This window comes from Scyliorhinus canicula, chromosome 8 (assembly GCF_902713615.1).
Source record: "Scyliorhinus canicula chromosome 8, sScyCan1.1, whole genome shotgun sequence".
Taxonomy (NCBI): Eukaryota; Metazoa; Chordata; class Chondrichthyes; order Carcharhiniformes; family Scyliorhinidae; genus Scyliorhinus; species Scyliorhinus canicula.
In genome coordinates this window covers 115696631-115723468 of record NC_052153.1, presented here as the reverse complement: position 1 = coordinate 115723468, position 26838 = coordinate 115696631, and the positions used below count along the sequence as shown (strand labels likewise).

The 26838-nt window shown below is 42.8% G+C and overlaps 1 protein-coding gene across 2 annotated transcripts in view; it reads left to right on the top strand.

Moving 5' to 3' along the window:
* The window catches only part of wdr36 (WD repeat domain 36), a 183264-nt gene that overhangs the window by 47418 nt on the left and 109008 nt on the right, over nt 1-26838 (top strand). For both annotated transcript variants that reach the window (XM_038805121.1, XM_038805120.1), the window contains exons 6-8: nt 5297-5351; nt 12283-12415; nt 13401-13576. In XM_038805121.1, coding sequence (XP_038661049.1) covers nt 5297-5351; nt 12283-12415; nt 13401-13576 — 364 coding nt within the window. The remainder of the gene's footprint in view (nt 1-5296; nt 5352-12282; nt 12416-13400; nt 13577-26838) is intronic.

The window sequence follows — 26838 nt, the reverse complement described above, 5'->3', positions numbered from 1 at the left end:
GAAGTGCAGGAGTGCATGAATCTAGTGAGCAATGCTACAGGAATATGATGCTGTTGTATAGTGAGAGGCTGAGGCCAGACCTTTGAAGATTGCCCACGAGTTTCACAATTGTTAGCAGTTGTGTGACAGTGGGACTGACGGGAAATGGTGAACATAATAACTCAGCCACAAGTATTAGCACCAGCTTCTGAGGGATGAGAGGCCTCACCAGTCAAAAACAGACCCAATACAGCAATTTCAGTTGCCAAGTTGTGCTGGATAACACACATTTTTACTGTACATAACTTTTATTGGATTTGGCAAATAGCTACTTGGAGTATTCTATTGATATGGGTGTGGTATTCCAAAAGATATTTGATTTAAGGGGCTGTTTAGCACAGGGCTAAATCGCTGGCTTTGAAAGCAGGCCGGCAGCATGGTTCGATTCCCGTGACAGCCTCCCCGAACAGGCGCCAGAATGTGGCGACTAGGGGCTTTTCACAGTAACTTCATTTGAAGCCTACTCGTGACAATAAGCGATTTTCATTTCATTTTTTAAATTTTCATTTACTTTTCCTCTAATAGAAAAAATAATATTGTGGAATTCTTTTGTAACATTCAAATTTTTCATAAATTCATAACATTTGTAATATTTTGTCATATGGCACAGCACGGTGGCATTGTGGCTAGCGTTGCTGCCTCACAGCACTAGGGCGCAGGAGAGTAGGATTAGAAAGGGCGCATGGGTGCCCTCAGGCTGGCTTAGACAAGTTGGGCCAAATGACCTTCTGTGCTGCAACTTTTCTATGGCTCTAAGAGATGAATAATGATTCCCATGAGTTATTAATTTTTAATACAATTGATAGTGATGACAAGTAATGTTAAGTAATGGGTTTGAGACATAGTTGTCTCATTTATGTTAAGTATCCAATAATTGACACCTGATATGGAAAGAGGTTTCAGGTGGCCTTTGTGTCAGGTGATGTGATAAAGTTTTGTGTAGAGTCTGTGAAAGTAAGTTAAAGGTGTTTGTGAAAAGGAGCAGAACCTTTGACTGATACAACAGCAGCTAAATGTCTAACAAATGGTAGCAGAGGATGGTTGCTGTGCAAATGTGAAGGGTTGAAAGATACAACTTTTCCAGACCAAACCAAGGAGTGAGTAAGAAGAAAAAATAAGATGTATGGCTGAACCCAGGACAAAGATGGCTGGATATGACTATCCCCCCCTTATTTTCTGAAAGGGGATCATACGACCAATGGAGATGTGCAGTAGTATGTGGACTAAGGTAACTGCCTTGGGAAAGAGAAAACAAGGTATGGCATTGGTTCTTTCTCTACCTTATGACAGTAAAATCCAAAACAATGTGTTTTCTGAGCTAGAATTGGAAGAGTTCGATTCAGAAGAAGGTCTGGAGACTCTATTACGTTCTATGGCTAAAATTTATAAAAAGGATGACTTGTTAAGTGCAAATGAAGCATGGTCAGATTTTGATATGTTCCTGAAAATAGAGGAATTCTCCATTGAAGACTAAAATGGATTTGGCAGACTATATAAAAGGCTGCAGAAACATAACCTGGAATTTCCACAGTCTGTGTTGGCCTTTAAATTACTTTACTGAGCTAGAGTGAGCAACATGGGTAGGCTCTTTGTTTTGACGGTTTGTGGAGTTCAGTTTGCGGATAAGGATATCTTATTCGATCAGATGACAGAAGCTTTAAAAAAGTTGCTGGGGAAACATTCGCTGCCGATGGCCCTGATGACCCAAATAGGTCAGTCTGCAATAAAGCAGAATATGGAAGATACACTACTAACAGGATGGCAAAATTGTACGGCTACGAACAGGTTCCAAGACTGTAGAAGGAGATCGGGACCCGGAAATTATGAAAACAGAAACCCAGTTAGAGCCTACAATAGGAAGATGAACCCCAGAAATGCACGGGGTATGATAAATCAATGTTTTCGATGTGACTCTCAATACCATTATGCGTTCAACTGTCCAACACGTTATAATAGTGTTTAAAGTGGCACATGACATGTAAGAGTCAGAAGAGGAAAAAGATAGTGACCAGAAAGAAGGCATTGTCCTATTAACAAGCATTTTTACGCCGGTAACGAGGGTGTTGGTTGCAGAATCCTTCAATTGTGCTGTATTGGACAGTGGCTGCACATCTACTGTGTGTGGAATTGAACCGTTAAAATGTTACCTGGACTCCTTGAATGCTGAAAATCGTAACAAAGTTAAGGAATTTAAAAGTTCCACGGGCGCGATTCTCCGCCCCCCACGCTGGGTGGGAGAATAGCGGGAGGGCATCCCCACATTTTGAACGCTCTCCCGCTATTCTCCCCCCCCCCCCCCCCCCCCATTCCCGACCCACACCACGCATCGGCGCTTGCCATTTTTTACGGTGAGCGGCGATTCTCCAAGGCCGAGCGGCCGGGCCTTCGCGCCCGTTTCAACACGGCAGCAAACACACCTCGCTGCCGTCGTGAAACGGGCGCCAGATGCCCGTTTGGCCCACCGATCGCGGGCCGTGCGTCCGTAACGGGTACACACTTTTCCCTCCGCTGCCCTGCAAGATCAAGCTGCCACGTCTTGCGGGGTGGCTGAGGGAAAAGACGCCAACTGCGCATGCGCGGGTTGGCGTCGTCCAACCTGCGCATGTGCGGCGGACGTCACCGGTCGTCAAGGCCGCGCTGCCGTGACGCACGAGGCCGCGCTCCTAGCCCCGCCCGGGGGGGAGAATCGGCCCCGGAAGTGGGCGTGAAGGCTGCCGTGGGTCACGGCCTGTCCCACGGCAGCCTTTACGATTCTCCGCATTTGCGGAGAATCTCGCCCCACATGTTTCAGGTTAGGGGATGATAATACTCTGAAGTCGCTGAAAAGAGTGGTGATCTCTTGCAAAATTGCCGGAGTAAATCATTTCATTAGCATGGATGTTGTATCAAGTGAGATACCTTTACTTCTGAGCAGACCGTCGATGAAGAAAGTACACATGAAACTAGAGATGGAACAGGGTAAGGCAACTGTTTTAGGCCATTTTTCCGAAAGGACAACTGCCAAAAGTTGATACAAAAGTGACATACTTGCCTAAAGGGTCTAGTCAATGGAAGGATGCAACTGTTTTTAGTAGAGCAGGGAAGGCCACTGGAAAGTATAAACTTTCCAGTTGAATGTACAGCATTCAAGGGAGGGAGTCAAATCAATGGATTGGGAACATGTAGTTCAAAAATGGAGGGCACAGAAACACAGTGCCAGTTCTGATAGTACATCACATAGCGAACAGGTCCACAAGAAAAGGTCGAGAACTATTGAAAGGACATCCCACAGCAGAAGGGAAAGATCAAGTAGTAGCAGTACAGAACGAGATACCAGGCAGGAGAGGGGACGTAGTTTATCAAGGTCTCGGAACATGAGTAAGACTACAAATACTAATAGGAGTGGAAGCCCACATGGACGTGAGATTTTGTGGCTTCCAATAAATTGGATGAAAAAGTTATCAAAGATGCCAAACAGCAAGAACTGCATAGTTGGAGTGAATTTGGAGTATGCACGGAAGTACCGGATAGCTCTATCCCACAGATGGATTTGCACGGGAAAGGTTTTTCCGGATAGAACTTATAAGGCAAAAGCCAGGCTTGTGGCAAGGGGATTTGAAGAAAACTTAGAAGATCAGGATTTAAGGGTAGATTCACCTACGGCAGGAAAGATTATTTTAAAGATCACCTTGGCTCTATTAGCCACAAAGGCATGGGAATGCAGATCTATAGATATAAAAGCTGCCTTTTTGCAAGGGCATTAGCTCCAGAGCGACATTTTTCTCCATCCTCTAAAGAGGCAGCTAACACAGAAAGGGTGCTCTGGAAGTTGAACAAATGTGGATTAAATGATGCGTCTAGAGTTTGGTACTTTTTGGTACGGTCAGTTTTGTTAAAGTTAGGCTGTTACCAGTTGGAAGCAGATCCGCAATGTTTTACTGGCACTATAAAGGAAATTTTTCTGGCATCTTTATGATGCAATTCGATGATTTTTTTTGTGGGGTGGGACCAGTAATTTTAAACCTATTGTAATCTCTGGTTAGAGGAAAGAATTCGGGGTTGGAAGTTAGGCTTGGTGCATTTAGATATATTGGATTGGAAATCGGACAGACTAAGTTAGGAGCACCGCTACGTCAGCACTCTTATTTGGAAAGCATCAGCCCAATAGCAATTGGTAGTGGTCAGCTTTCACAAAAGGACACAATGGTTTCAAAGATGGAAAAGAGCAACTGCGAAGTTTAATTGGGCAACTGAATTAGTTAGATAGACAGACTAGACCGGACGTGAGTTTTGTATCTTAGAGTTCAGTACAAAAATGAATGATCACAAAGACATAATAAGAGCAAATAAAGTGTTGGTCAAACTAAAAATGCAGGAGTGTGTTTTGAGGTTCCCGGTTTTAGGTGACCATAAGCACTTGAAACTCATAGTTTATAGTGATGCGTCCTATACAAATTTATGTGATGGGGTTTCAAGCGCAGGAGGTTTTACAATTTTCCTTTTGGGGAACAATGGTAAATGTTGCCCTCTTGTGTGTGAAACAAAGAAAATAAGGAGAGTGGTCAAAAGCACTTTGGCTGCTGAGACGTTAAGCCTTGTAGAGGCGGTGGAAATGGCATTTTATATATCTCAGATATTGACCGAAATTTTGGGATTAGGAGATTTGGGTATTATACCTATTGAATGTCACATTGACAATAAATCCCTGTGGGGAAAATGTGCACTCTACAAAAAATGTGAATGAAAAAATGTTAAGGATAGACATCGCAAGTTTGAAGCAGATGTTGGACAGAGGGGAAATAGCAAAAATTAAATGGGTCGACAGTAGCTATCAATTGTCAGACTGTTTTACAAAAAGAGGGGATAGTTCACAGAAACTTTTGGATATTGTTAATGAAGGGCGCCTGTTTCTGTAACTTTTTTTTCCAAAAATGAAAAAAAAAGAAGGGGGGAAATTGCATGTGTGTTTTTGAGTGAAGAGACATTCCAATTAGTTGTCTAATTTATGTTAAGTATCCAATAATTGACACTGATTATGTAAAGAGGCTTCCGGTGGCTTTTGTGCCAGGTGATGTGATGATCGTGTTTTGTGCAGAGTCCGTTAAAGTAAAATAAAGGAGCATAACCTTTGACTCTGATACAACAGCAGCTAAATGTCTAAGAAGTAATGTCTCAAAAATGTAGCTGAGGAATTTCCTTAACTGAACAATGATATAGTGAATTCAACTGTTTATCATTCCCTCCAATCTGATTGTTTTTTCTTTTGATCCTGTTCTAGCAAACTTTTATATACCTTTCAAGGATGGGGCTCAGGAGTATCTGTGCTTCAGCAGGTTAGTGCAATATTTTGTTGTAATGTGCTCTGGTCAGTTTAAATGTTATAGTTTTGTTGTATCTGTCCAATTCAGATACTTCAACCAGCTCCTTAATTAAAGTTTACCCGGATGTCTTTACTTAGGAGTAGAACAAAGTACGGATACAGATATATTGCAACCCACTTCATTAAGTATAGTTAACCCTCAATAATAATAATAATCAATATTGTCACAGGTAGGCTTACATTGCAATGAAGTTACTGTGAAAAGCCCCTAATCACCACATTTTGGCGCCTGTTCAGGTACAGGGAGAATTCAGAATGTCCAAATTACCTAACAGCACATCTTTCGGGACTTGTGGGAGGAAACCGGAGCACCCGGAGGAAACCCACACAGACACGGGGAGAACGTGCAGACTCTGCACAGACAGTGATGCAGCCGGGAGTCAAACCTGGGACCCTGGCGCTGTAAAGCCAGTGCTAACCACTGTGCTACCATGCTGCCAATTTGATACCAAATTGCCCACTATATATACAAGAAACCCCCAAATTCGACTATACTACCCGCAAAGGTGGCCTGGTAAGTTGTAGATCCGATCCATGAATCCCTCTGGTTCCTCTTTGCAAAGGTGATTCTCGCTGGCTGTTTCTGGTCAGTGTCACCTCACCCACCAAGTCTTTGCTGCGAGTTTTTGCTTGTCTTCTGTTCTGTCCCTCTGTGTACTCTTTTGCTTCTTCTGCTTGCTCTGCTCCTTCTGCCTCTGGTGTCTCTTAGATGCTTAGATATCCCCCTCTCCACTTGCATTTCCAGAAACTTCTCTGGCTTCCAGCCAATGAGGTCTCCGGCACGGGGGTCGCAGCAGCTAATGGTCCGTTTGATTACTTTTTTTATAAACATTTAATTGTGGTATTTCTTTGGCAATTTAACAGCAACAAAATCAACAATATACGTAACAAGAATAAAATATACATAGTGCAAATTTCATCACCCTCTCCTGCAGGTCTTGCCATTACTTACCCTCCTAACCTACACGAACCTAATCCATCCCCCCCCCCCCCCCCCCCCCCCCACCCCCCCCCCTGATGATTAGTTATCTGCGGTGAAGTCGACGAATGGCTGCCACCTCCGGGCCAACTCCAGCAGAGACCCTCTCATGGCGAACTTAATTTTGTCCAGGCAGAGGAAGCCTGCCATGTCTGAAAACCAGGTCTCCGATTTTGGGGGCTTTGAGTCCCTCCATGCCAGCAATATATGCCTCTGGGCTTCCGGAGAAGCAAAGGCCAGAACATCCGCGTCTCCCTCTTCCTGGATTCCCGGATCCTGCGATACCCCAAAAATCACCTCCTCCGGACTCATTGCCGCCCTCATATTTAATACCGTGAACATGGTACGGCAAACCCCTGCCAAAACCCCCTCAGTTTTGGACATGCCCAGAACATGTGGACATGGTTCGCTGGCTCCCCTGCACACTTCGCACAACTATCCTCCACCCCAAAGAACCTGCTCATCCGGGCCACTATCATGTGAGCCCAGTGAACAACTTTAAATTGGATCAGGCTGAGCCTGGCACATGTTGCGGTAGCATTGACCCTTTCTAACGCGTCCGCCCAGAGGCCTTCCCTTATCTCTCCCCCCAGCTCCTCCGAACCCATAAGCTCTTTATATATGTCCGAGACATGTCCCCTCTCCTATCCATCCTCTAGAGACCACCTATCCTGAATCCCCCTTCGCGGCAGGAGTGGGAAGGTTGGTACCTGCTTCCGTAAGAAGTCCTGTACCTATAAATATCGGAGTTCATTTCCCCAGCCAATGCAAACTTCTCCAGTGCCCTCATACTCGGGAAGCTACCTTCCAAGAAAAAATCCCCCATCCTGTCAATCCCCGCGCTCTGCCAAACTTGGAACCCCCCTCCATCCTCCCCGGGGGAACCCGATGGTTATCGCAGATTGGGGACCACACTGACGCCCCCTCTGCTCCCACATGTCTCCTCCACTGCCCCCTAACTCTCAGGGCCGCCACCACCACTGGACTGGTGTAGTACTGCGCCGGTGGGAACGGCAGGGGCGCCATCACCAGTGCCCCATAACTTGTGCCCTTATACGAAGCTGCCTCCATGCGCACCCACGCCAGCTCCTAACCATAGCTATGTTGGCTGCCCAGTAGTAATTACTGAAATTCGGCAGCGCCAGCCCATCATCTCCCCGATTCCGCTCGAGCATTGCCCTCTTCACTCCCGGGGGCTGCCCCCCACCCCACACAAAGCCCACGATAATCTTATTGATCTGTTTTTAAAAATGACCACATTATAGAACATTATAGCGCAGTACAGGCCCTTCGGCCCTTGATGTTGCGCCGACCTGTGAAACCACTCTAAAGCCCATCTACGCTATTCCCTTATCATCCATATGTTTACCCAATGACCATTTAAATGCCCTTAATGTTGGCAAGTCCACTACTGTTGCAGGCAGGGCATTCCACGCCCTTACTACTCTCTGAGTAAAGAACCTACCTCTGACATCTGTCCTATATCTATCTCCCCTCAATTTAAAGCTATGTCCCCTCGTGCTGGACATCACCATCCGAGGAAAAAGCCACTCACTGTCCACCCTATCTAATCCTCTGATCATCTTGTATGCCTCAATTAAGGCACCTCTTACTCCTCTCTAATGAAAACAGCCTCAAGTCCCTCAGCCTTCCCTCATAAGATCTTCCCTCCATACCAGGCAACATCCTAGTAAATCTCCTCTGCACCCTTTCCAATGTTTCCACCTCACACATTTCTGCATTAAACTCCATTTGCCACCTCTCAGGCTGCTCTGCAGCTTATCTATGTCCCTCTTTAACTTGCAACTTCCTTTCGCACTGTCCACAACTCCACTGACTTTAGTGTCATCTGCAAATGTACTCACCCATCCTTCTGGTCATTTATAAAACGACGACTTCGGAATATTTCAGACTACACCGGGGGACGAGACAGGGATGTCCCCTCTCCCCACTCTCCCCGCAGGATGAAGATGGGGAGGCACTGGAAAAGGAACCTCGGGAGGACTGTCATTTTTACCGACTGCACCCTACCCGCCAGAGACAATGGGAGTGCATCCCATCTCCTCAAATCCTCCTTCATCTGGTCCACCAACCGGGCCAGGTTCAATTTCTGTAGCCTGTCCAAGTCCCTCGCCACCTTAATACCCAAGTACCTAAAACTATCCCCTACCACTCTAAATGACAGATCCCCCAGTCGCCTCTCCTGACCTCTCGCCTGAACCACAAACAACTCGCTCTTCCCCATATTAACCTTGTACACTGGAAACTGGCTGAATTCCCCTAAGATTCCCATAATTTCCCCCATCCCCTCCATTGGGTCTGAGACATACAACAGTGAGTCATCCACATACAGCGAGACGCTGTGCTCCAGCCCCCCCCGCCGGACCAACCGCTTCCAGCCCCTTGATGCTCTCAGAGCAAATGCCAGAGGCTCTTTCGCTAGCGCAAACAGCAGTGGGGAGAGGGGACATCCCTGTCTCCTCCTCCGTTGTAGTCTGAAATATTCCGAAGTCGTCTTATTTGTCTAAACACTAGCTACCAGACCCAGCAACCTAACCCAGTCAACAAAGCCCCTTCCAAGCCCGAACCGCTCCACCACCTCCCAGAAGTAATCCCACTCGACCCGGTCAAAGGCTTTTTCCGCGTCCATCTCAACCATCACTTCAACTTCCCTACCTTCCAGGGGCATCATAATCACATTTAGCAGCCTTCTTACATCGGCCCCCAGCTGCCCACCCTTAACAAACCCTGTCTGGTCCTCCCCTATAACTTCCGGTACACAATCCTCAATCCTAGAGGCCAGAATTTTGGCCAGAAGTTTGGCATCCACGTTCAACAAGGATATCGCCTATAAGAACACACAGCTCCGGGTCCTTGTCCCTTTTCAAAATGGGTGAGATCATGGCCTGCGACATCATATGGGATAAACCCCCTCCCTTTCCTTGGCCTCGTTAAAGACCTTCAACAGTACCGGCCCCAATATTCCAGAGAACCTTTCATAGAACTCGAGTGGGTGCCCATCTGGTCTCGGGGGCCTTACCCGACTGCACGGCTTTCAAACCCTCCACTATCTCCTCCAGCCCGATCGGGGGCCCCAGCCCTTCTACTAGGTTGATGACTGTTCAACGGGCCATCTGAGCCCGCCCCAGGTGTCCCATCTCTGGTGGTACGGGCTGCACATGACCTATTTCCAGATAAGGCAACATAATCTGTACGGAAAGTCTGGCTCGATCTGAGTTACGAACAACAGACTTCCTGAGGTTTGACTGCAGTATGATTTTAAAATGACCACAGTTTAATTACCTATTTGAAAGCATTACGGTCTCGCCTTCCAGTAAAATTATTGGACTTATTCATAAATGTTTCTTAACATTTAAGTGACTCATTGCAACCTTTTCAAAAATGCCATGAGTGAGCTGGCACTGTAAATTTCAGAATCCCTCCTAGAAATAATACTGGAAGGCAGCATGGTGGCGCAGTAGGTTAGCACTGCAGCCTCACGGCGCCGAGGTCCCAGGTTCAATCCCGGCTCTGGGGCACTGTCCATGTGGAGTTTGCACATTCTCCCCGTGTTTGCGTGGGTTTCGCCCCCACAACCCAAAGATGTGCAGAGTAGGTGGATTGGCCACACTAAAATTGTCCCTTAATTAGAAAAAATGAATTGGGTACTCTAAATTTATTTTAAAAAAGAAACAGCACTGGAAGAGACTATTTATTCCAATATGCATGTTCCGACTCTTTGAATAGCTCTTTCAATCAGTTCAATTACTTGCTTACGAGTGCATATTTTTCCTTTTCAAGTATTTATCCAATTTATTTTTTAAAGGTATTATTGAATCTGCTTCCATTCCCCTTTCAGGTAGTTCAATATGGATCATATAACAACTTGCTGTGTTTTTAAAAAAAACAATCCTTCTTTCCCTGTTGTTTCTTTTGCCAACTATCTTAAATCTGTGTCTTGGTTACTGTTCCCCCCTTGCAGTAGAAATAATATTTCCTTCCTTTATCAAAACTCTTCAGAATGTTGAACACCACTATTAACCCTCCCTTTAATCTGTTCTGCTTTAAAGAGAACAATCTTAACTTCTCTAGTCTCCACATTTCCAAAGTCCTCATCTCTGGTATTGAACTAGCGAATCTTCTCTGCACACTCCCCATCTTTTCTAAAGTGCGATATCCATAATTGGACCTAATACGTCAGTTGACATCTAACTAGTGATTTATAAACGTCAAGCATAACTTCTGGGTTTTATATTCAGTGCCACTATGTATAAAGCTAAACATCCCATTTTAAAAATAACCAGATCAACATTGTTGCGATCAGTGAGGGCACGTGTTGGGACTCTTCCTTTCTTTCCCACTCCTTTATTGCTCGTAGCAGGTTTCGTTGAAGTTTTTAGGAATAAAGATATTCAATATCTGCACTTACTCACTTACATGCTGAATATAAAGAACTCGGTCTGAGAGGCATTCTTGAGTTTAAACACAAAGGGATTTTTTTGTGCTAACAATCCGCTCGGGTTCCTGAACGTCGCAACATAAAGTGTGCAAAAGTTACACAAGTTGTATCTCGGAGATAAAAGGAAAAAATAGAGTTCACTGGTTCCTTCATTGTTATTCGCAGCTGAGCCTTTTTTTAATGTTCTTTCCTCTGGAAATGCTGCTTTGGGATATTGAAGTATCGCAATCTGTTGACCCCAGAGAGAGAGCGCGAGATGGTGTTACTGCTCCATTTACAGACTAATTCACACTGCCTGAAAACAGCCAGGATGTTGTCATAAAAGACATTCCAAAATGGTGTTGCCCTCAAACTAGGGTGCAAATGATGTGGTGGATAGAAAGAAACACTCACACAAGATATTTCATCCCACTAAATCTTTGTTAATGTTTAAAACACTGGATAAACACTGAAATGCTCTTTATTACACATGTTAAAGTACCGATTATGTGTTACAATGAACCACACGACTCATGGCTTGGACTCGAATACTACCTGTTGCAAGGTGAGGCCGTCAGTCTCCCTTCGATGGGTCGTCTTCTCGGAGACCGGGACTCGGGTCTTCCTTATGCGATGGTTGTTCCTGCAGGACCCTGAAGCTTCTAGCTTTTTCCACCATCGAAAAAATTCTCAGCCAGGTATACAATGGCCTGGGTCATTGGTTTGCACAATGACATGAGAATATAGCTATTAAATGCTAATTAAATGGATGAATTTGACCAAGTTTCACAGCAGCTTCAGTTTGACTTGTCAAAGATATTTTACACTTCCTTTAAAATACTAGGTGTCATAATAAGTGCTGCTTCAAATGGAAATGCAGGAAATTTCCCCATTCCTAGCCCCACATTTCTTGTGGTAAACGTCTTACATATTCAACTACGTTTGCAGCTACGGTGAGTCCAACTTAATTTGTTTTGTATTTATTCGTTCGTGGGATTTGGGCGTCACTGGTTAAGCCAACATCCCTAATTGCCCATGCCACCTTCTTGAACCGCGACAGTTCATGTGATGTAGATACACCCAGAGTTGTGAGTAGTCATTAGCTCATTAGTAACATTCATGGTTCCTTTATTTAATTTAAGCCGTGGCATTGTTTTGGGTAATTGATCTTATAAAGAAAAAAGGTGGTACTTACTAAAATACTGGCATTTCATCTGTAAATGTAAGTACTTGAGGAAAAGAATTGTATAATCTAGGTTACTGATTTGTGGATTTTAAGAGAAATGCACAGAATTGTGGAGTATAATCCTCAAAATAAGCATGTAAAGTTTAATCTAATGAATTCAGTTTACTCTCTCAGTAAATCAGTAGTCATGTGTAGAAATGGTCATTTTGGTAAAGTTACAATAATTGTTGCACAAAGATTTTAATTTCCCAGTTTTTATTTGTTTTTATTCTCTTGTTTAGGCCCCAGCTGTGGATGTAGTTGCTGTCGGCCTCACATCTGGTCAGATAATAATTCATAATCTGAAATATGATGAGATGTTGATGAAATTTCAACAAGACTGGGGACCAATCACAGCAATATCATTTCGCACAGGTAATTGGATTATAGATAGGTTTAAGATGGGAATGAAAGCTTCAGCCATATCGCGTATTATGTGAAGATTTAGGAGGACAGCATGGTGGCGCAATGGTTAGCATTGCTGCCCCACGGCGCCGAGGTCACAGGTTCGATCCCGGCTTTGAGTCACTGTCCGTGTGGAGTTTGCATATAGAACATAGAACAGTACAGCACAGAACAGGCCCTTCGGCCCTCAATGTTGTGCCGAGCCATGATCACCCTACTTAAACCCACGTAACCCGTATACCCGTAACCCAACAACCCCCCCATTAACCTTACACTACGGGCAATTTAGCACGGCCAATCCACCTAACCTGCACATCTTTGGACTGTGGGAGGAAACCGGAGCACCCGGAGGAAACCCACGCACACACGGGGAGGACGTGCAGACTCCACACAGACAGTGACCCAGCCGGGAATTGAACCTGGGACCCTGGAGCTGTGAAGCATTGATGCTAACCACCATGCTACCGTGAGGCCCCAATATTCTCCCCGTGTTTGCGTGGGTTTCGCCCCCACAACCCAAAGATGTGCAGGCCAGGTGGATTGGCCACAATAAATTGCCCCTTAATTGGAAAAAATGAATTGGGTATTCTAAATTTATTTTTTTTTTAAACGAAAAAAAAGATTTAGGAACCTTTAAAATCTTTTAAATGCAGCTGTAATATTGTTTAAACACAATGTTTTATGATTTTAGTATCACAGCAGCCAATTCTACATCTACTGATTAAATAGTTTGAGTACTTCATTGTGTGAAGTAAAACTTTGATTATTATACAACCTGCTGTTGATGGCTTGAAAATATGTTAACCTTTCAATTGTCGACACATCGCAAAGCAGTAGTTTTGGAAAGCTAAGTATAATGTCTTATTTACCAGGCATGCACCAAACTGCACTCCTTATAACTTTGCACATGGTTATTAGAACAATCCTTACACAATTTCACATTTTATTTTCTAAGATGGTTATCCAGTGATGGCTGCTGGGAGTCCTATGGGTCATGTTGGACTATGGGATTTGGAGGAAAAGAAGCTGATTGGCCAAATGAGGGAAATTCATACAACGGCTATTTCAGGACTAACATTTGTTCATGGAGAACCACTCCTCATTACCACTGGTGAAGACAATGCAATCCGGGTAAGATAATGAGCAGCTAATGGCTTCAGATTAGTGTAACTTTAGAAAATATTAGCCGGAATTTTATAACCCCCCCCAATTTTGCCGGTGGCAGAAGGCCACTTGGCCACCTGGGGAGGCCATAAGGTAAAACCTGGAACAAGGGGTTTCCTCCTGATGAGGCACTCAGTGACCACTCCCCCCACCCCCATCTCGCCAGCCGCAAAAGCTAATCCTAGTCAGGTTAGCCCAGTGAACCTTGACTCTACACCTGCTTTCATCGTGCTGGTCCAGGGCCTGCTGCACGTCCCTGTGGTGCTGGAAAGCTGGCATTTTGCTGATTGACCATCAGCTCTTAGAGACGGCGCATCATGTCCTAGAGATGCAGAGGCTGTGACAACAGACAATTGATGGCCTCAGAACCATAAAATCAGGTCATGCTATGGCCTGCGGAGATGGCGTTATGCCTGGCTTTCTGGTTGATGGGTGGGGTTAAAGATCCAGTAAAGTAGGTAATACTGAGGTGGTTATAATATATGACATTTGTGTACTGTGCAATAACCGCTGATGATGTTTGTGCTGCTGTACAGTTTTCTGTTACTCACTTAAGTTGTTTGCAGGAACTGCCTGTTAGGAATTCGTTCCCAAAGGAAGAAACAAAAGGTTATAATACAAAGAAAATTTGATAAGGGAAATAAAACCCTCTGGGGTTAAGGTGACACTTTATCATTATTGTGGTTCATGCAGCTGTCTCTGCCCTTTAATGTTACTATCTTATGATGCCATGGTCTCTCATGGCCAACTGTAATGACTTGCTCAAATAAAATATGGATAGCATTTTAATGTTTGCATTATTAATTGTATGTTTGTGCTGTGTAGAACTGTGATTGAGTACTGTAGCCCTTTCGTCTAGTGCACTGTGCTTTTCAGCCTTGCTGTTGGAGAAGGCACTGCACGGTAGCCAGACAGTTTTTAAGGAGGGGGTAATTCACACACTGGTTTGACATATCATTACAAGCTTAGAGAAATAATGAATAGCAATATACTGCCCTACATACTCGATGCTGGAAATCTGAAATAACACCAAAATGTTGTGAATATTTAGATCTGGCAGAACCCTGTGGGGGGAAAAAAACAAAGTTAACATTTCAGGTTGTGACTTTTCATCAGAACTGGGAAGTAGTTTTTGTTTCAGCAGATAGTTTAATATTGAATTAATGAAGTCCTGAGATGAATTAATTTGTCACATCCTTGCCCAGTATATGAGGGAACCTGAAGTAAGGAAAATTGTGAAAATATTATTGAACATAGTGATCTCAACAAACTTTACCTGTCTCATTATATCAATGTGGCAGATGGCAAATACATTGGTAACTTCTTTGCTTTTGTACCGATAGCAACTTATTCAGTATGGAAGGATTCACTGATATCTCAATTTTAAAACTAAACTCAACCCACCTAGTCGACATTGATTTGTGTACTGTTTCTCTTTCATTTACCCCCAAATTATTATTTAATGCAGCTACTCTGAAAAAGTCTGCAAATGCTGTGTGTGGTATTGCACAATAACATTAAAAAAAAAAAATCTGATATACAGGTTCCAAGAGGCTGATTAATAGTTTTATTTAAATTTTCATCTGACTTCCTAGATCTAATGGAGTGATTCATGAATTGAAAAGGGATTAATTGTTCTTTTTTAGATTTTATATAACTCATTGCCAAATGTCAATTCAAAAGGGAAAGTGTCTGGAATTATGTCACATTACTCAGTCTTGTGTGGTGGTGCATGTAGGTAGCAAAAATAAAAAGTAGTTTTCAGATGAAGCCAGGTCAAATAACTTGGCAAAAACATGCAGATGTAAGATTTTTAAGGAGATATGGGTTACTCAGATGTGGTATGTGCATGTGGAATGTCAGAGACTGATATTTTCCCAGAGAAATAGGAGCAAGCCTAAGCCATACGGCCCCTTGAGTCTATTCTGCCATTCGATACGATTAAACCTGATCTTTGATCTCAGTTCCACCTTCACTAATGATCGCCATATTCTTTGATTCCAGTGCAGTCCTGAAATCTTGCTGATTTATCAGTATTAATTACGTCATTTTCCTCGCTCTCATTAGCTTCTTGTTTCCCTATTACTTCTGGTAGTTTTTTCATATGTTCTCTTCTGAACACCAATATCAAAAGTTTGTTTAGCATTCCTGCCAGTTTCTTATTTCCTATTATAATTTCTCCTTTCAGTTTTAAGTGACCCATGCTTACTTTATTGCTCTCTTCCTTCTCATCTGCTTTACAGTTGTTGCTCGTTTACTGTCATCTATTTTCAGCGTTATCATCAACCTTTTTGCTGATCCTTTGCTAGTTTCTAATTGTCTTCCAATCTCCAGGCTTACTACAATTTTTGGCAGTATTATAAGCCTCAACTCTTAACCTCATACTGTTCTTAACTTTAGTTAGCCATGGATGCGTCACTTCCCACAGTTTAAATTTTGCAACAGAATACATGTTGAGAATTATGCAATTTTAAATGTTTGCCATTGTTTATCCACAGCTGCATCTAATCTAATTTTCCTATCTCCCTTTGGCTCTTGTCGATGTCTCTCATTTTAGTTTTATCTCTCATCAGCTTCAGTTAATTTTTGCTTCTCTTGAGATATGGACAATAATACTAAGGTTGCACTTATTGTCCAATTGTCCATTCCTAGTTGCTTTCAAAGAAGTTGGTTGAGGACTTCCTCCTTAAACTGGCATGATCCTTGTGATGATGGTGGTCCTCCAGTGATATTCGGTAGGAAATTGCAAAATTATACCCATTCTAGACGCTACAAGCTCTTAGTCACTGAGGATAAAATAGCAGATGAAAAGAAAGTTGCATGTGGGAATTCAGTGGCCAGACTTTGCAATCAACACAGCCTTTTATCCCATTGTAATTATGGAGTTAAGAATTTATAATGATAAAGGTTGGCACATGTGATGTTTATGTTACTGGGGTAGGAATCCATAGGCTTGGAGTAATAATCCAGAGTTCGAATCTCACCATGACAGTTAACCACTTTCATTTATATAAAAGAGAAAATATGAACATTTAAAGGAGTTGGTATCAATAGAGTGACAATGCAGCTGTTGGATTTTTTGGGAAATTAAGTGGAACGTGTTTTGGTGAGAGAGGATTTGGGGAAGCTGATCATATCATCTGGTTTAGAATAGTTATAGAAAATGACAAACTACAATCAAGTATAAAAACACTCACCTGGAGGAGGGCTGATTCCTGCGAGTTGAAAAGGGATCAGGCACAGGTGAATTTGAAGCAGAAATTGGTAAGCTAAACAGCAGTTGAACAATGGGAGGTTTTTAAAGGGGAGACGGTTTGGGTACAGAGTAGACACATTTCTACGTCAGAGGGTCAATTGGCATCGAAGAATCCACTCATGACTAAAGATATAGAGGCTAAATCCAGATAGAGAAGAAGGGCACCTATGGTAATTGTGTAGAAAATCAAACCTGGGACGTGGGAATTTTCTTCCTCAAAAGGTGATTAAGGCAAAGTTTTTGAATATCTTTAAGGCAGAAATAGATAGATTTTTGATAAGCAAGTGGGTGAAAGGTTATCTGGGTAAGCAGGAATGTGAAGTTGTGGTTAAAATTAGATAGCCATGATCTTATTGAGCAGGTCAAGGGGCTGAGTGGCCGACTCCGGCTCCTAATTCATATGAATCTAACAAGTTTAGAGGATGTTTCAAAGTTTGCGAATAGATTAATGGCAAATAAAAGGAACCCAAAGGTCTTTTTATAAGCACACAAGTATTAATAAAACATGGAGTAAAAGAGCATGAGTAGTCCATTTGGCCCTTTGCTCATGGCTGATCTAGAACATTGAACATTACAGCGCAGTACAGGTCCTTTGGCCCTCGATGTCGCGCCGACCTGTGAAACCACTCTAAAGCCCATCTACTCTATTCCCTTATCGTCCATATGTCTATCCAATGACCATTTGAATGCCCTTAGTGTTGGCGAGTCCACTACTGTTGCAGGCAGGGCATTCCACTCCCTTACTACTCTCTGAGTAAAGAACCTACCTCTGACATCTGTCCTATATCTATCTCCCCTCAATTTAAAGCTATGTCCCCTCGTGGTAGACATCACCATCCAAGGAAAAATGATCTCACTGTCCACCCTATCTAATCCTCTGATCATCCTGTACGCCTCAATTAAGTCACCTCTTAACCTTCTCTCTAACGAAAACAGCCTCAAGTCCCTCAGCCTTTCCTCATAAGATCTTCCCTCCATACCAGGCAACATTCTGGTAAATCTCCTCTGCATCCATTCCAATGCTTCCTCATCCTTCCTGCACGCAATACTCTAAATGCGGCCGCACCAGAGTTTTGTACAGCTGCAACATGACCTCATGGCTCCGAAACTCAGTCCCTCTACCAATAAAAGCTAACACACCGTACGCCTTCTTAACAACCCTCTCAACCTGGGTGGCAACTTTCAGGGATCTATGTACATGGACACCGAGTTCTCTCTGCTCATCCACACTACCAAGAATCTTACCATTAGCCCAGTACTCTGTCTTCCTGTTATTCCTTCCAAAATGAATCACCTCACACTTTTCTGCATTAAACTCCATTGGCCACCTCTCAGCCCAGCGCTGCAGCTTATTTATGTCCCTCTGTAACTTGTAACATCCTTCCGCACTGTCCACAACTCCACTGACTTTAGTGTCATCTGCAAATTTACTCACCCGTGCTTCTACGCCCTCCTCCAGGTCATTTATAAAAATGACAAACAGCAGTGGCCCCAAAACAGATCCTTATGGTACACCACTAGTAACTGGACTCCAGCCTGAACATTTCCCATCAACCACCACCCTTTGTCTTCTTCCAGCTGGCGAATTTGTGATCCAAACTGCTAAATCACCCTGAATACCCATGCCTCTGTATTTTCTGCAATAGCCTACCGTGGGGAACCTTATCAAAACCTTATCTTCCATCTGAACTCCACTTTCCCACACCAGCTATATAATCCTTTAGATTTTGGGGTACTAATGGAATTAGCAACTCTTCTTGAATATACTCAATCACTGAGTATACTTAGCTCTTTGAGATTGAAAATTTCAGAGAACCCTTGGATTAAACTTTTTCATCCTAGTTTGAAATGGCCAATCCCTTGTTCTAAGACTTACCCCATTTTCTCAATTTCTCTGCCAGAGGAAACATTTTTTTATTATCTACAATGTCTAGCTCCTTGAGAATTTGATCACCTTTCATTCTTGATTACAAGGAATATAAGCCAGTCTTCTCAATCATTTCTTGTGGAACAATCCCCTTATTTCAGGAACAATTCCAGTGAATGTTTGATGCATTCCCTTCAAGGCAGACCCTGCTTTTGGTAAATAAACCATAAAGTAAGTAAGTAAAGTTGCCATAGTCCCAGATGATCATAGGCTGCTTTCCCCTTTGAGGGGGAGAGCTGACAGGTGGTGGTTTAACCTGACGGTCACCACACCTCAGGCAGAGGGGCAAGATTGAGATTCATGAATAATCTCAGAAATCCGGTGTGACCACATCAATGCATGTGTAGTTTTGATGAAACTTATTTATACTCCCAAGGACACCCAAGTTCCTCTGGATACAAATATTTTTCAGTTTTCCAATATTCAAAACATATTCTGTTTTACATTCACTTTTCATGTCAAAGGTGGATAGTTTCACACTTTATCCCATTGTATTCTATCTGCCATGTTCTTGCCCATACACCCAGCCTAACTGATTTTCTGGAGACTCTCACCACTTTGCTTCCTCACTTAACTGCACTATCAGCGCACTTGAATATGTTGCACTTGGCCCTCTCAGATCAGGAAAAAATGCATTTATAAAGTGCCTTTCCAAGCCACCAGGCATTTCAAAGTGGTTTACAGCCGATTAAGAAATGTAGTCACTGTTATAATGTTGGAAACATGGCAGCTAACTGGCGCACAGCATGTTCCCACAAACAGTAATGTAACAATGACCAGCTATCTTACTTTTATTGTGTTGATTACGGGATAAATATTGGCCAAGACACCAGAATAGCTCCCACACTCTTCACAACAGTGAAATGGTATATTTTACATCATCCTGAGAGGGAAGACCAGACCTCAGTTTAACTCTCATCCAAAAAAAAAGCACCTCTGGCAATGCAATGAAGGTCGTGCAATGCTGGTCCGAGGCAATAGCAAAGCTCCTACACGACTGCTTGGAGTCAGTGGACTGGTTATATTCAAGAACTCAGCGGTCAACCTCAACGAGTATGCCACCACCGTCACAGACTTCATCGGCAGGTGTGTAGAAGATTGTGTGCTAAAGAAAGTCGTACGTATGTTCCTCAACCTGAAACCATGGTTTAATCGGGAGATTCGCTCCCTACTGAAGGCCAGGTCTGAGGCATTCAAGACAGGTGGTTCTGACCTATACAAGAAATTGAGGTACGACCTGCACAAAGCCATCAAGGATGGGTCAAGAGACGATATCAGACTATGCTAGAGTCACAGACTAATGACATGGAGTCTCACCGGTTATGGCAAGGCTTAAACAACAAAACGGGCTGCAAAGCAAAACAGAATAGAATCTCTGGCGGCAGCCAACCCTTCCCGATGAATTCAATGCACTCTATGCTTGCATCGAGCAGGAAACCATCAAACAGTTGTCAACTGCCGCAGCAGCCTCGAGCATATCCATACCTGCTGTCAAAGCTTCTACGTCCTGTGGGCTTAACATCTGTCATTATGAAGTGCTTCAAGAAGTTGGTCATGGGACTTATCAACTCCATTTTCCCAGAATGCCTTTATCCACTGCAATTCGCATCGACCGCCACAACCAGTCCACATCAGACGGCATCTCCCTGGCCCTATACTCATCCCTGAAGTATCTTGACAACAAGGACTCCTACGTCAGATTCCTATTAATTGACTACAGCTCCATCTTCAACACCATAATCCCAGCCAAGCTCCTATCAAAATTCCAAAACCTAGGACTTGGCTTCTCCCACGACAACTGGATCCTTGACTTCCTGAACCATATACCACAATCAGTAATGATACACTACAACACCTCCTTCATGATAGTTCTCAATACTGGGGCCCCACAAAGCTGCGTACTTAACTCTCTACTATACTCCCTACATACACGTGACTATATTGCAAAATTTGGCTCCAACTCATGCTGATGGGTCGGATCTCAAACAATGATGAGTCAGAGTACAGAAGAGAGATAGAGAACCTAGTTAGTGGTGTGGTGTAACAACAACAAACCTCTCCCTCAACGTCAGCAAAACTGAAGAGCTGGTCATTGACTTCAGGAAGCAAAGTATCATACACGCCCCTGTCTGCATCAGTGGTATGGAGATGGTTAACGGCTTCAGATTCCTTGGTGTGCATATCACCAACAATCTGTCCTGATCCACCCATGTCAATGCTACGACCAAGAAAGCACAACAGACCCTATACTGCCTCAGGGAACAAAGGAAAATCGGCATGTCCACGTTGACACTTGCCAATTTTTACAGATGCTGCATAGAAAGCATTGTATCTGGCAGCATCACAGCTTGATATGGCAACTGCTCTGCCCAAGACCGTAAGAAACTGCAGAGACATGAACACAGCCAGTCCATCACGCGAACCCGCCTCCCATCCATTGATTCTGTCTACACCTCCCGCTGTCTTTGGAAAAGCAGGCAGCATAATCAAAGACACCTCCCACCTGAGTTATTCTCTCTCCCAACTTCTTCCAGATACAAAAGTCTGAGAACACGCACTAACAGGTTTAAAAGCAGCTTCTTCCCCGCTGTTACCAGACTCCTGAATGACCCTCTTATGGACTGAAGTGATCTCTTCACACATCATTTCTACTGAATAGTGCTACGCTCTGTATGCTTCACCTGATGTCAGTGTCTATGTATTTACATTGTGTGTTTATGTATATCCTATGTATGTTTTTCATGTATGGTACGATCTGTTTCAACTGTATACATAACAGCAATAAAGTCATATAACATTCAGATACAAGGTGACGTATTATAGAACTTTAATTATATACTGAATGTTACCATATGACTTTAAATTTCGAGAGATATGTTTCTTCATGGAACAAGGGTGTTTCTGTCACAGGCCAACATTTGATAATCATCCCTAGTTGCTTTGAGACGGTGGTGTTGAGTTAAAATGGGAGTCCTATTGGAAAATAGTTTGCAAAGCACTGCCATAGTCCTTTGTATCGCTTTGCATGTACATAATCGAACGAGGCATGTTTTGTTGTTTGTATAGATTTCATCCTGTATTGCATGCGCTAACTGCATTGACATTTGAGTTCACTTCGATGATTTGATACAAATACATTTTGATGGTAATAAAAGGTAAGCAAAGGAAAAACTAATGTTTCAAAATGTTTAATAATTGCACCCATTTGAAATAGGATGGAAGTATTTGCATTTAACAGCAGAGCATAAAAGGGATATGATTACATGATTCCTTGTCTCAAGTCTTTCAGATCACTTTGTCTTTGACCACAAGGCCACTCTGATCCCTTATTTTCTCTCCTCTTTGATTCTGAGATAGATTTCTAGATATGAAAGACATGAAAGGGTGTGGGGATAGTACAGGAAAACGGTGTTGAAGCAGAAGATCTCGTTGAATGATGGAGGAAGCTCAAGGGGCCGAATGGTCGTCTTCTGCTTTCATTCCAGTGAGTTCAAGTGTTCTGAGTTCCCCAGTCAAGGAAAAACTTTTGTCAAGTGCCTTGTAGACCATTGTAACATTTCACTCCCATTAGTTACAACTTGCCTACTTGAGGCTTCCTTGATAATCGATTCTAGCATTTCCCCAAAGACTGATGTATGGCTAATTGACCTGCAGTTCGCTATTATCTCTTCCTCCTTTCTTGAAAAGTGATGTTACATTTTTTTTAAAATTGTAGTCCAGCAGATTGGAAATTAAAAAATATATCATTAGGATTATTCGGAATAAAGTAAATGAGTTGATGGCACAAATCATCGTAAATGACTATGATTTAGTGGCCATTACTGAAACATGGTTAAAGGATGGTCACAACTGGGAGTTAAATATCCGAGGGTGTCAAACTATTCGGAAGGACAGAGTGGATGGTAAGGGAGGTGGTGTTGCTCTGTTATTTAAGGATGACATCCGGGCAATAGTAAGGGATGACATCGGTGTTATGGAGGATAAGGTTGAATCCATTTGGGTGGAAATCAGGAATAGTAAGGCGAAAAAGTCACTGATAGGAGTAGTCTATCGGCCACCAAATAGTAACGTTATGGTGGGGCAGGCAATAAACAAAGAAATAACTGATGCATGTAGAAATGGTACAGCAGTTATCATGGGGGATTTTAATCTACATGTCGATTGGTTTAACCAGGTCGGTCGAGGCAACCTTGAGGAGGAATTTATAGAATGTATCCGCGATAGTTTCCTAGAACAGTATGTAATGGAACCTACGAGGGAACAAGCGGCCCTAGATCTTGTCCTGTGTAATGAGACAGGATTGATTCATGATCACATAGTTAGGGATCCTCTCGGAAGGAGCGATCACAATATGGTGGAATTTAAAATACAGATGGAGGGTGAGAAAGTAAAATCAAATACTAGTGTTTTGTGTTTAAACAAAGGAGATTACAAGGGGATGAGAGAAGAACTAGCTAAGGTAGACTGGGAGCTAAGACTTTATGGTGGAACAGTTGAGGAGCAGTGGAGAACCTTCCAAGCGATTTTTCACAGTGCTCAGCAAAGGTTTATACCAACAAAAAGGAAGGACGGTAGAAAGAGGGAAAATCGACCGTGGATATCTAAGGAAATAAGGGAGAGTATCAAATTGAAGGAAAAAGCATATAAAGTGGCAAAGATTGCTGGGAGATTAGAGGACTGGGAAATCTTTAGGTGGCAACAGAAAGCTACTAAAAAAGTTATAAAGAAGAGTAAGATAGAGTATGAGAGAAAGCTCAGAATCTAAAAACAGACAGTAAAAGTTTTTACAAATATATAAAACACAAAAGAGTGGCTCAGGTAAATATTGGTCCTTTAGAGGATGAGAAGGGAGTTTTAATAATGGGAAATGAGGAAATGGCTGAGGAACTGAACAGGTTTTTTGGGTCGGTCTTCACAGTGGAAGACACAAATAACATGCCAGTGACTGATAGAAATGAGGCTATGACAGGTGAGGACCTTGAGAGGATTGTTATCACTAAGGAGGTAGTGATGGGCAAGCTAAAGGTAGACAAGTCTCCTGGCCCTGATGGAATGCATCCCAGAGTGCTAAAAGAGATGGCTAGGGAAATTGCAGATGCACTAGTGATAATTTACCGAAATTCACTAGACTCTGGGGTGGTCCCGGTGGATTGGAAATTAGCAAACGTGACACCACTGTTTAAAAAAGGAGGTAGGCAGAAAGCAGGAAATTATAGGCCAGTGAGCTTAACTTGGGTAGTAGGGAAGATGCTGGAATCTATCATCAAGGAAGAAATAGCGAGGCATCTGGATAGAAATTGTCCCATTGGGCAGACGCAGCATGGGTTCATAAATGGCAGGTCATGCCTAACTAATTTAGTGGAATTTTTTGAGGACATTACCAGTGCAGTAGATAACGGGGAGCCGATGGATGTGGTATATCTGGATTTCCAGAAAGCCTTTGACAAGGTGCCACACAAAAGGTTGTTGCATAAGATAAAGATGCGTGGCTTTAAGGGTAAAGTAGTAGCATGGATAGAGGATTGGTTAATTAATAGAAAGCAAAGAGTGGGGATTAATGGGTGTTTCTCTGGTTGGCAATCAGTAGCTAGTGGTGTCCCTCAGGGATCCGTGTTGGGCCCACAATTGTTCACAATTTACATAGATGATTTGGAGTTGGGGACCAAGGGCAATGTGTCCAAGTTTGCAGATGACACTAAGATGAGTGGTAAAGCGAAAAGTGCAGAGGATACTGGAAGTCTGCAGAGGGATTTGGATAGGTTAAGTGAATGGGCTAGGGTCTGGCAGATGGAATACAATGTTGACAAATGTGAGGTTATCCATTTTGGTAGGAATAACAGCAAACGGGATTATTATTTAAACGATAAAATATTAAAGCATGCCGCTGTGCAGAGAGCCTTGGGTGTGCTAGTGCATGAGTCACAGAAGGTTGGTTTACAGGTGCAACAGGTGATTAAGAAGGCAAATGGAATTTTGTCCTTCATTGCTAGAGGGATGGAGTTTAAGACTAGGGAGGTTATGTTGCAATTGTATAAGGTGTTAGTGAGGCCACACCTGGAGTATTGTGTTCAATTTTGGTCTCCTTACTTGAGAAAGGACGTACTGGCACTGGAGGGTGTGCAGAGGAGATTCACTAGGTTAATCCCAGAGCTGAAGGGGTTGGATTATGAAGAGAGGTTGAGTAGACTGGGACTGTACTCATTGAAATTTAGAAGGATGAGGGGGGATCTTGTAGAAACATTTAAAATTATGAAGGGAATAGATCGGATAGATGCGGGCAGGTTGTTTCCACTGGCGGGTGAAAGCAGAACTAGGGGACATAGCCTCAAAATAAGGGGAAGTAGATTTAGGACTGAGTTTGGGAGGAACTTCTTCACCCAAAGGGTTGTGAATCTATGGAATTCCTTGCCCAGTGAAGCAGTTGAGGCTCCTTCATTACATGTTTTTAAGGTAAAGATAGATAGTTTTTTGAAGAATAAAGGGATTAAGGGTTATGGTGTTTGGGCCGGAAAGTGGAGCTGAGTCCACAAAAGATCAGCCATGATCTCATTGAATGGCGGAGCAGGCTCGAGGGGCCAGATGGCCTACTCCTGCTCCTAGTTCTTATGTTCTTATATCCACTGTTGCTGCACCTACGTCTTGGAATCCTAGGATGTATGACATCAGGTACTGATGTTTTACGGTTTTCAGTCCACAAGTGACTCCTAAGACTTTCTCTCTGCTGATGTTAATCAAGTTCCATCCCTCTTATTAGCTCCTTGGCTTTCCTCGAGTTTAGGTATGTAATTTGTGTGTTCCACTGTAAAGACGGACTCACAATGTTTGTTTTACATCTGTCATTTCCTCCTTTCCCGTGAAGCATTCTATTGTATCTAAGGGATCATGGCTTTACCCACTCTCCTTTCTTTATGCTCATAAAAGCTGTAACAATCTGTTTTTATACTCTTAAGTAGCTTGTGCTCATTCTATTTCTTCCCTTTTTTTCAGCTTTTTGGTGATGCTCTGCTATTTATTAAAATTCTCCCAACCACCAGACGAACTAATATAGTTTGCAACATTCTAAGCTTATAACTTCGCTAGTGAGCCATAGATGGATCTTTCTGACTGTTGAACATTTTGAATTGTTTGTTTAATGTTTTGCAATATTTATTTACTGGTATACAATAACCAGCTCTCCCCTCTTACTGATGTGTTTGGTTTTGTTTCAGTTTGAAGTTCTAGAGCGGCACAATGGTTAGCACTACTGCTTCACGGCACCGAGTTCTCAGGTTCAATCCCGGCTCTGGGTCACTGTCCGTGTGGAGTTTGCACATTCTCCCTATGTTTCCGTTGGTTTCGCCTTCACAACCCAAAAGATGTGCAGGCTAAGTGGATTGACATCGCCAAATTGCCCCTTAATTGGAAAAAATGAATTGGGTACTCTAAATTTATGAACAAAAAGGAGAAAAAAACTTTAACGTTTTTATTTTGAGCTCAAAAAAATTACTTGCAAACTTGAAATTGTATAATTTTTTTTCTTTGAGATTAGTAATTAGCCATGCCTCATTACACGATCCTAGATCTGATTTCTGCTTAGTTCCACAACATATTATTCCAAGAATGTCTCACAATAATTTCATCTTCCAGACTATTTTGCCAATTTGATTTGTCTAATCTTTGAGGAGTACAGTCCCCCATGATTATTACATTGTCTTTGCCACATGCTACAATTATTTCTGTCCAATAGTAGAATAATGTTTTGTGGCCATAAGCTACTTCACCAACGTTTTCTGATCCACATTAGTCCTAATTTCCACCCATATTGATTATATTTTGTAATCTTCTGAGCCAAGATCCTTCCTTACTCATGTCCTTAATTGTCAATGCACCTCCTCATTTTCTATTTTGTCTGTCTTATCGAACCTAGTAACCATGTTTCTATAATAATAATTAGATCTAAAAAAAATCTATTTTTGCCACTAGTTTATTGATCAGGTTTAGCTCAGTAGGCTATACAGCTGGTTTGTAATGCAGAACAAAGCCAGCAGCGCGGGTTCAATTCCTGTA